This window comes from Mytilus californianus, unplaced genomic scaffold (assembly GCF_021869535.1).
Source record: "Mytilus californianus isolate M0D057914Y unplaced genomic scaffold, xbMytCali1.0.p SCAF_2, whole genome shotgun sequence".
In the NCBI taxonomy this organism is placed as follows: domain Eukaryota; kingdom Metazoa; phylum Mollusca; class Bivalvia; order Mytilida; family Mytilidae; genus Mytilus; species Mytilus californianus.
In genome coordinates this window covers 108,723,893-108,734,387 of record NW_026262668.1, presented here as the reverse complement: position 1 = coordinate 108,734,387, position 10,495 = coordinate 108,723,893, and the positions used below count along the sequence as shown (strand labels likewise).

General features: G+C 33.6%; 1 protein-coding gene across 1 annotated transcript; it reads left to right on the top strand.

Annotated features, from left to right (window-relative positions):
* The first annotated feature begins 2,677 nt into the window (after positions 1 to 2,677).
* On the top strand, positions 2,678 to 8,697 carry LOC127730723 (heat shock 70 kDa protein 12B-like). The gene is made up of 5 exons (XM_052239240.1): positions 2,678 to 2,720; positions 3,796 to 4,173; positions 4,615 to 4,848; positions 7,055 to 7,211; positions 7,482 to 8,697. The coding sequence occupies exons 2-5, from the start codon at positions 3,847 to 3,849 to the stop codon at positions 8,552 to 8,554; spliced, it is 1,791 nt and encodes a 596-aa protein (XP_052095200.1). The 5' UTR covers positions 2,678 to 2,720; positions 3,796 to 3,846; the 3' UTR covers positions 8,555 to 8,697.
* The last annotated feature ends 1,798 nt before the right edge of the window (positions 8,698 to 10,495 follow it).

The following is a 10,495-nucleotide window of genomic DNA, read 5'->3' as shown; positions in this document are numbered from 1 at the left end:
CTACACGGAAGTCCTTAAGAATGAAATTATACATTCAACTACGCTCCATAGAGACTCATATAGTAAGTAATCATGTCACTACCACAATTCAACTTAAGGCCTCATTTGAACATTTGAAGGTCCCTACTACCTAAACTACACAAAAAACCCGTAAAATATCGTATCATCTCGGCCTCTAGTAAGTGTTCTATACTACTAATCTTTCAGTGCTTTTAACGAGTTCCTAAACTTCTATTAAAGAACTTATATTTTTTTTTGTAATAAAACATACGGAAATAGTGGAATTAACCATTTTGGAGTGTAAAAATTCTTTGGATGTTTTAGACAAATTACGTGCTTTGTTTGATGGCCCTTTTGATTCGGTTGACAGTTTTTACTTTTCCACTCTTTAAACTACACTTCCACACAATCTTATCAAACAAAAGTTTTGCTATTTAATTAAATGGTCGTTTGATAAATCTTATTGCAAATTTATTTGCTGCAACTCATATAAACCCTTTTTCTCAAATGAGAAATGTAAATATGCTAGATATACTTACTGGAGTTGTGATGAGATGAGTAAAGCCGTAAATGTTCTCCTTGACAATATTTATGTACGTTTCGGCAATAAAGTTTATCGACAAGTATTCCTATGGGCACAAATTGTGTCCCTTTAATATCAGACTTGTTCCTGTACTGTTATGCATCACAGTTTATGGCCAAACTCAGTAAAGACCGGTCTAAATCCCATTGAAAAGATAAATTTAACAACACTTACCATTATCTTGATGATATCTTTTTGTTAAATAATCAAGAATTCTCTATATGTACTGCCGAAATTTACCCAAAAGAACTTACTTTAAATAAATCAAATATTAACAGCATAACCGTCCTTTTCTAGATTTAGATATTTCAGTCTTATACCAGAAACTCTACGCAAAAATTTACGACAAAAGGGATGATCTTCTTTCCCTTTTATTAATTTTCCTTTTCTGGACGGTGACGTTCCTTTGGCACCGTCTTGCGGTGTTTATATATCGCAACTCCTTCGCTATGCTCGTGTCTGTAGTGACGTTTTGGATTTTAATGAGCTTAATTTATGTATTACTGGTATATTATTAAGTCAGGGATTTCGTTATCAAAAATGACTTAAAACCTTAAGTTTACTAAATGCTTCCATAGATACAAAGATTTGGTTTGGAGGTTTTGTAATAAATAAACACTACAGTATACATTTCAAAGACATGTTACTATATGCAGTTACATTTACAAATAAGAGCAGTAGCCAAAACATACTCCATTTAAAGTATAATAATACAGAAATGTTTTTATCATTAACCCAGGAGATGTTGGTATTTATGTCAATTAGACAGCAATCCAACAAACATAATGATAAAGCATTCAGCAACAGAAAAGGTACTTTTCCATAGGTCAAGTTTTAAAATGTTCTGAGGAGAAAAGTGGGCTTTTGGATTTTTAAATTTTTACGTCATATGCTATAAATCTTGAGATAAAAATATTATATTTTCTATTTCAGATCTAATACCATGTGCTGTTTGACAAGACACTATAAAGAATTGCAAAAACATTTTGCTGCTATATGAATTTTCGATTATTTGTAAGTATGCTGTTAGAAATATTTTTGTCAATACATGTATCAAATATTTACTATATTAAAAGCAAGTGCAAAAACATAAAACAATTAAAAGTATCCAAATTTGAATTATTCTGTTAAATGTGTGGTTTTATGTCATTGATTGATTGGTGTTGAACCCCACTTTCAGCATTATTGTGTTATTTTGTGGCGGTCAGTTTTTATTGGTGGACTAAGCAGAAGTGTTTGGAGAGAACCATGACCTTCGATTGGAAAACTGTCAATCCTAGTCCATTAGGATTGTAGTCGAGCGCACCTGCCATATGAGGTATTCGAAATTCACAACCTCAGTGTTGACAGGCTAGAAAAAACAGTAGTTCGACTACTTAGACCACTCGGCCACTGTCAATGAAACAGTAACACACCTCCTGTGGACATGTACATGAGAACACACACTTATGCACACAAAAACACATACATATCTTTGACTATCAATACAGTTGATACACATGAATTATTTTAATTGAATATTGTTACCTTTTTTTTCATGTAGCATGGAGAATTTTCCTTGCCCAGCAGTACTAGCTAGGCTTTACTGATACGACAGATACGCTGATGTCGAACTTGGAGATCTTGATTAGATTGGAACATGTATCAGGTAATTGGTTATTAATACATTTCATGAAATAAATATGTTATAAAGAACACATTGAAATTGGGCATATGTTAGTGAGACAGCAACCAAACAACACAGTCATATAATCAAATTAGAAAACCAAAAAAATAGTAATATTTAAATAAATAACTTCAAACTGGCCTAAACATTTACTCAGTAGATTTATTTAGTTATGTTGAGTTATGCTGAAACTTGATTTACTAGTGCAATATTTTACTAGTTCAATTGACTGGAAAAAACTCATCAAAAATACCAGCGCCTCTTTTTACAAAAAGTAAAAATACTCGTATGTCATACACATTTCAGTATAACTTACGATCAATTTCTTAAGTCAATTTCGTCTACCTCACAAAATCTTGTTAGGCACTTTTTATAATTTCAAATAATTTATATTAATAGAAGTTCATGGAATCATAAAAATAAACAGGGAAGTAAATTACAAACTAACACCTAACAATGACGCAAGTGCAGGTAAGCAAAGGGCATTATTCTCCTCAAAATATTTTGCTTTTTGACCAATTATTATTCATATTGCGAATACAGTTCATTGATTGTTGCTTGATTAACGACCAGTGACACTTATGTCATGTATATTCAGACCGAGAACAAATTATTAATCAATACAATAAGGAAGGCTCTGCAAGGGATGAAAAGTAAAAACCGGGTGGAAACTTTGACTGCCACTAGTAAATAAGGGTTCATTGGATAGGGAAAGACATTTTGCCTTGCAACGAAATACCTACGGATCGCTCAGAGAGTTGTTGCAAGGGTTCTTCGACATGAAGAGAGCGTGGCCCTCACTCTACAAGAGGTATCATATTTATCGTCCCCACTTCGACCGAACGTGGCTATGTATTTATACATCTCGCACAGCCAAACGAACACCACTCTTTAGTAAGTGGCCAAATGAGACAACTGTACATCGAGACCAATGAACAAGAATGTAAACAACTATAAGTCATTGCCAGCCCTTCAACAAGGAGAAAAAAACATACTGTTAAGTAAGCTATTATATCCCCAAAATGACAACAATTCAAAACAGAAAACCAACGATCTGCGTTATATTTATATTTGATTCTCAAGCAGCAAATGCATAAAAAAGATGCTGAGAAACTATTAAAAACAAATTACAATTGAATATGCATAATAAATTAGTATGATAAACGAGCAATGGTAAATAGAAAACAAATATGCAGAGTAGAAAGAGTATATGAAATGAAAGCCAGGAGAACAAACAATTAGGAAAGGGACAAGACTCAACAGATCGTTACTAAAACAAATAACGAACAAAAAGACAAAAGTCACAAAGTAATTGTAGTTATTGAATGCGATTTCATGGTCGATGCCTATTGGAAATAAAAGAATTAAGATGAGATTGTTTAGAGGAGAGGAGAAAATACTAGGAGTCGTAAGAGTTAATGTTACTGTGTCAACGTCCTATATCAACTGATAGATAAACTATCTATGTCTTCCCAGACTTTAATTTTAACCAGTACACCTCCAATGGGGATATCGATACTAATACAAACTTTGCAATATTTTACAGAAATGAGATTTTTGGGCTACAATTGTAAGAGGAATTGGCATGTAGATTATCATGGAGAAGAAAAGTAATGCGTTGGTCGTAGTTGCTATCGACTTTGGCACAACTTATTCCGGATATGCATATTCGTTCCGGGCCGAATATGAGAAAGACCACACTAAAGTGTATAGTAACACTGATTGGAGATCTGGAGACGGGCTCGTCACACCCAAAACACCAACAGTCATCCTTTTCACTGAAGATAAAAAGTTTTGTAAATTCGGATACGAAGCTGAGCTGAAGTACAATACTTTACTAGAAGACGAAGAGGCAGAAGGATGGAGATATTTCAGAAGGTTTAAGATGAGATTGTTTAGAGGAGAGGAGAAAATACTAGGACGTGTAAGAGTTAATAAATAATTAAAGAAAAAAGATTGAGAAATGTTGCTCTCATATATTTCAGTGAATATTTTTAAGTCTTTCTTTTATCAAGCTAAACTCCTTTACAAGTTTATAAAACTCTTTGATTGTCGTTCTAACTTGATAAAGTTTTGTTTTTATCAAGTTTAACGTCTTTTATGCAAATTAAAATGCTGAATGATGTTTAGATATGAAAAATAGGGTTTCTTAATATAAAAGCACTAATATATATATATTTGTATCCTTTCGTTTCATTATGTAAATTAAAACTCAGAATATTGAGCATAACTTGAAATTCAATGGAGAAATCAGTGATGTCTATTATTTAAACAAAAAAATAGTTTTTAAATATCAACTGTGCCTGTTTGGCTACATTTTATAAATTAGCATCGCGTATATTATGATCATTTGTCACCACCACAGACAAGAGCCGACAGAATAACAAAGAACTTGATGATAGAGGACGAACAAGGAAAACCGATGTCAGCTCTGAGTGTATTTGCTGAATCTATCCAGTATCTAAATAACCACTTCCTGGGGAATGCGCAGGTGCAAGGTTTAGATTTGGATCCAAATAAAGATATCCATTGGGTGTTAACAGTCCCAGCAATATGGACAGATAGGGCTAAACAGTTCATGAGAGAAGCTGCAAAAAAGGTCAGTTTCTTTATTTTCTTTTTGATGTCAATTCAACGTGTCGAACTGGGCTTTTGTATGTATTAAGTTATAATATGTAATTAAATCATTTTATAAAGGAGAATATTTTACTAGTTTGGAAAACATTTGTCTATAATTACGTGTGCAGTAGGAAATGTCTACTGTCTGCGCGACAACCTTGTTTCGTTTCAGATACATACATGTTATGAGCGATGATAAATCAGATTGTTCAAAACATACCGTTTGGGATTTGACGACTATTCTCGTATTTTAAGATCTAATACCGCGAAAACACATAGCTTGTGAGTTGAGACAGACAAATCGTATCGGTCAACCAATTCATAATTAATGGTGACAGTAAAATTATGTTGTGTTGATTTCAGTCTTTCTTCCACCTAAACCCGATAGACCAGTTTTTGTGCCGGGGTACACATATGTAAATGAAGTACGTATAATTTGAAAATGCACGCACGAATGAATCAAAAGAGATATGTAATTTAAACACCATATTATGATGGGACACGGAATTGTTACTGATAGCAAATTGGGAGTAGACAATCGGAAAAAGCTGAAATTGTCATGTGTTTATGTTTTTTTTTTCATATTGTCCCTTTGTGTCAATATCAAGAACTATATCCATACACGAAGTAGTTTCGGTAGTACCTTCAAATTCAAGTTCTCTCAAGTTGAGATACAAGCACTCACTGAAACTGAAATGTGGGTTATTGAGTTGTAAAACTAACGGTTTATAGAATTTTGAATTGAGTGACAGGACACCATTAATATATCTGAAAGTGAAATTAAATTAAATGATAGATGCCTTTTCTGTTTTTCTTTGAGTAATTTTGGTATGACTTTTGCTTCTAATGAGTACAAAAACAACTTAGCCAATAGAAAAACACAAAAAGGCTAGTCAGTGGTTGTCGTTTGTTGCTGTGTTACATATTTGTTTTTCGTTCATTATTCTGTGCATAAATCAGGCCGTTAGTTTTCTCTTTTGAATAGTTTTACATTTGTCATTTCGGGGCCTTTTATAGCTATGCGGTATGGGTTTTGCCGCCATTGTTGAAGGCCGTACGGTGACCTAAAGTTGTTAATTTCTGTGTCATTTTGTCTCTTGTGGAGAGGTGTCCCATTGGCAATCATACCACATCTTCTTTTTTATAGTACGCATACGAATACGACTTTTTGTTGAAATATCAATTCATATGAATTATGTTGACGATAAAAAAAAGTCCAGTATGTTGATGAAATCGCCTTCGGTTTATTTGTTGTTTGAATCAATGTGGTTCTTCAAAGAGTAAAACAAATCTTTATTTAAAACAAGAATGTTTTCCTACAATCACTATTTTTAAAAAACTTGGCTTTTAGACATCTTGAGATGTGAACATTTGTGGTATAAAGTTGCAACTCAAAGTCATTATTCAATTGATATGTCTTTATATGCAGCTGATATGTATATTATTCATTATACTCTTGATAGTTGTTTAAATGCCCTCAACAAAATATGAGCCACCAGGTAACATAGTGTTGTCGGGAATATGTGTTTCATTTTAGGCAAAATAACAAATTTAAACTTTTCCGATTCCCGACAACACTATGATATGTGGTTCGATTAACTATTTTCGGTACCGTACTCTCCTCTTCTTTATCTTTGTCAGTTGGATAACGAAAAGTGCAAAGAAAACATACTAAAAATAATTAACTGCCATGGTATTGATATCAAATTTCGACATTAACAAAGGCACAATTAAACGGTACGTAATATTATCCTAACAAATGGTGCTTACATGAGACATAATACTATTCCTACCTCTTACAGTTGACAAGATCGCTAATATAAAAATCATACTATGTACTATAGAAGATTTTTAAACAGCAACAGTGCAGAAAAACGCAATCTTAAAAAATCATATTTTTTTTTATATATATCTCGTAGCTAATGCCCCTTTAAACACTCTTTGGTCAAGATATAGAACTGTAATTCAACTTGAAACTTTAAAAAATCTTACATTTAAAGCACAAATGGTGGACATAGCTCTTTATAGCAAGTACAAACTCGATACCTAAAAGCACATAATTTTGTTGCAATAAACACCAAACTGCAATATTCATTGGACAATATAAGGCTATAAAACCTTCAAAAAAACAAACAAGGAAAAATGATGATATAGACAAGACGGTGTACATTTTGTTTACTTTGCAGGCTGGTATTCCAGATGAAATGTTGACCCTTGCTTATGAACCAGAGGCTGCTGCTATATACTGTAAAGAACTTACTGTACAGAAAAAGGAAGGTGCAGAATCAAGTTCATTATCATCATTCGAACCAGGACAACAATTCCTTGTACTAGATTGTGGAGGTATCAAAATATTTCATATAATCACACAAAGTAAACTAATTCTTTTTAAGTTTTTAAAGTTTTAAATTCACTAAATAAAAGCAAGGACATTCGATACTTCATATTTTAACCTTTTGAAAAAGAAACAACGCAAATGTATGGGAATAACAAAATCGGAGTACGTAAAGCAAGATGCTTATGATATTTATTCTGTCATCTTTATATACATAAATTATTACTGTCAAAACATTTTACATTTTTATTCTTATTTTGTTTAATGAATTTTGTCAGGTGGAACAGTAGATGTGACAGCCTACCAAGTTCAAAATGATGGCGATCTTAGGGAACTTCAGCGACCCACTGGCGGACCATGGGGTGGCACATACGTTGATAATCAATACACGACCTTCCTTAGGGAGCTTTTTGGAGATGATATATGGACCGAATATTCAAAAGAGAATCCTGAAGATGTTTTAGAAATTCTGCGAAAGTTTGAAGCAAAAAAGAAAAGTGTTCATGCCTCAGCTGATGATCAAACAACAATATCATTTCCAAATTCTCTTTTCGCGAAATATCAGATTGCTAAGAATAGTATATCTTTTGAAGAGACCCTTAAAAAATCAAGATTTGCAGGAACTGTAAAAGTGAAAAAGGACAAACTAAGGTTTGATCACCAGCTTGTTAAAACATTTTTCCGTAAGCCAATAGATTCCATAGTAACTCATGTTAAAGAATTAATTCATGAAAGTAAACAGAATGGAAGAGATATAAAGATTATTTTAATGGTTGGTGGCTTTTCAGATTCCTCTATATTAAGCCAACGAATTATATCCGAATTCAAACGGTTAACAGTGATATGCCCAAAAGAAGCTGTCAATGCAATCGTTAAAGGAGCAGTTATTTTTGGCCATAATCCAAATTTGATTTCCGAGCGCATTTCTCCTCTTACATATGGCATAAGTGTGAACACAGCATTTAACTATAAAATTCATCCAGAGAAACTGAAGGTTGTATACGATGGAAAGGAGATGTGCACTGACATTTTCCAGCCTATTGTACAAATTGGACATCCAATTAGGGTCGGAAAGGAAATTTTCAAGCATACCTGTTTGCCTACCCGTGCACTCGATACTGAAGCCACAATTGAAATTTATGAAAGTAGCAGTGAGTGTCCGGTATATACTATTGATAAAGGAGTTCGCCGACTTGGTGACTTAACTGTGTCCATTCCGGATACATCAAAAGGCAAAAACCGTCCTATCAAAGTTGAGGTTTCATTCGGGTATACTGAAATAATAGTATGTGCATTTGAAGAAGGAACTGAAACTCAGGCTAGAGCAATATTTGATTGTTTGCTCAATTGACACATCTTTTGCAGAATGTGCATGAAATGTTTGCTGTTGGATGTTCAGCGTACAACAATTAATCAAACAATTGAATCGACGGACATCACCATTGTAAACTGTGGTTGTTTAATGTGATGAATAAATTTAGGGTTTTATAATGAGTAGGGTTTGTTTCATGGAATACATTCAATAGAAGGGAAAGAAGGTATTAATTCATGGCAAAATATCATACACTCACTTGACAAGCACAAATGCAAAGTAATTTCACTTTTACTGATGTTCCTCATATTAAAGTCACAGTTAAGCGTTTAAGATGGTTTCCGCTAGATGTCGACAACGCTGCATCTGCATTGAAAATCCAATGTTAGGTAATAGCATCAAATTATAACCCCTAGGCTAAGAAATCTTTCTTGATTTAACTTCATCAAGATTGCTTAAAACGAAAAATTTAAAAGCAAAGGATATATAAATACTCGAATATGTAAGGAGCTATATGACCAGAATAGCCAAATCTTCCGAAGGTCAATTTTGCCTGCTTAGGAAGTTGGAACCTTTGTATTTTTATAATTTCTATAGATGGAAAATAAAAGGAAAGATTTGTTATAAATCGTGACAGCTATCTCGTGTGACTACTGAGCTAATGATCCCCGGCGACTAGCAGTCCACCAGCAGCGGTATCAACTCAGTTAAAGAAAATAACACTTTACAAATTTTGTCCATTTAAAACGCTTTCCTGGATTAACCTTCACCAGGTACTGTTCACCAGGTACAAACCGAACCAAACAAGTTGAAATCCAAAGATTTATCCATAGTATACTTCAGTACACGAGGAGATATATGACAAAAACGGACTTGCATGGTTTTCTCTAACTGTTAATGACGTCTTTATACTAAATCCATCGGATGCTGGATGTGTACTAATTGATATTTTAGTCTAAGATACAGGAGTTTTTTAGTAGTTCTCATTGGCTTTGAACACACTTTCAGTAACTGCGAGTACTCACAGATCTGTACTTTGTGTCTTTTGTGTGTTTCTTTTGGTTGTTTTTGTGCTTTGTATCGATCTGGTGATTTGATCCCTTTTCAACAGATTTTTATAGTTTGTTCTTATGTTGTGCCGTTGCACCGCTGTCCCATGTTGGGGAAGGTTGGACGCCCGCAGACATGTTTAACCCCACCCCGCCGCATTATTTGTGTGCCTGTCCCGGCCGGGTCGGTAGTCTGTAATTCAGTGGTTGTCGTTTGTTGCTGTATATCATATTTGTTTCTCGATTATTGTCTTATACACAAATAAGGCAGTTAGTTTTCTCGTTTGAAATGTTTTACATTTGTCCTTTCGGGGCCTTTTATAGCTTACCATACGGTATTGGTTTTTCTTATTGCTGAAGGCCGTACGGTGACATATAGTTGTTAACTTCGATGTCATTTGGTTTCTGGTGGAGAGTTGCCTCATTGGCAATCATACCACATCTTCTTATTTTTATATGCCACAAGTGGACAAAATGTGTGACCATACACCTAAAGCAATGGAAAGCATTCTATGGCAACCGCATTGGCAAACAAGATAGACTAACTTTGTCAATGGAATGGATTTTTTAAAATATTTTTAATTTTTTATGATCCATAATAATTGAAACAGACCAGGTTTGAACAAAAATGTTAACATGTACAATAACTGGAAAATGCTTGAACAATTTTTTTTGTAAAAAAAATCAAACCTTTGTCATCATTTTTGGTAACATTTCAGTATATCAGCTGATATATATATATATATATACAGTAAGAGACATTTAATACAATGTAATGTCTCTGATACAGTTGACAATATTTACTTTTTTTTAAAACTTGTTGCCACATGCATGAATATTCATGGTTTTCTCATAACATATGATGCCAAATAACCTTCAATCAATCATTTTCCGTGTTAAAGCAAATTGTATCAGTGTTCCTGCTTGACAC

Coding starts and splice junctions, on each gene's coding strand:
- LOC127730723 (XM_052239240.1), top strand. CDS start 3,847: ATGGAGAAGAAAAGTAATGCGTTGGTCGTAGTTGCTATCGACTTTGGC. Junction 4,174..4,614: donor AGGAGAAAATACTAGGACGT/GTAAGAGTTAAT, acceptor TCACCACCACAG/ACAAGAGCCGACAGAATAAC. Junction 7,212..7,481: donor CCTTGTACTAGATTGTGGAG/GTATCAAAATAT, acceptor GAATTTTGTCAG/GTGGAACAGTAGATGTGACA.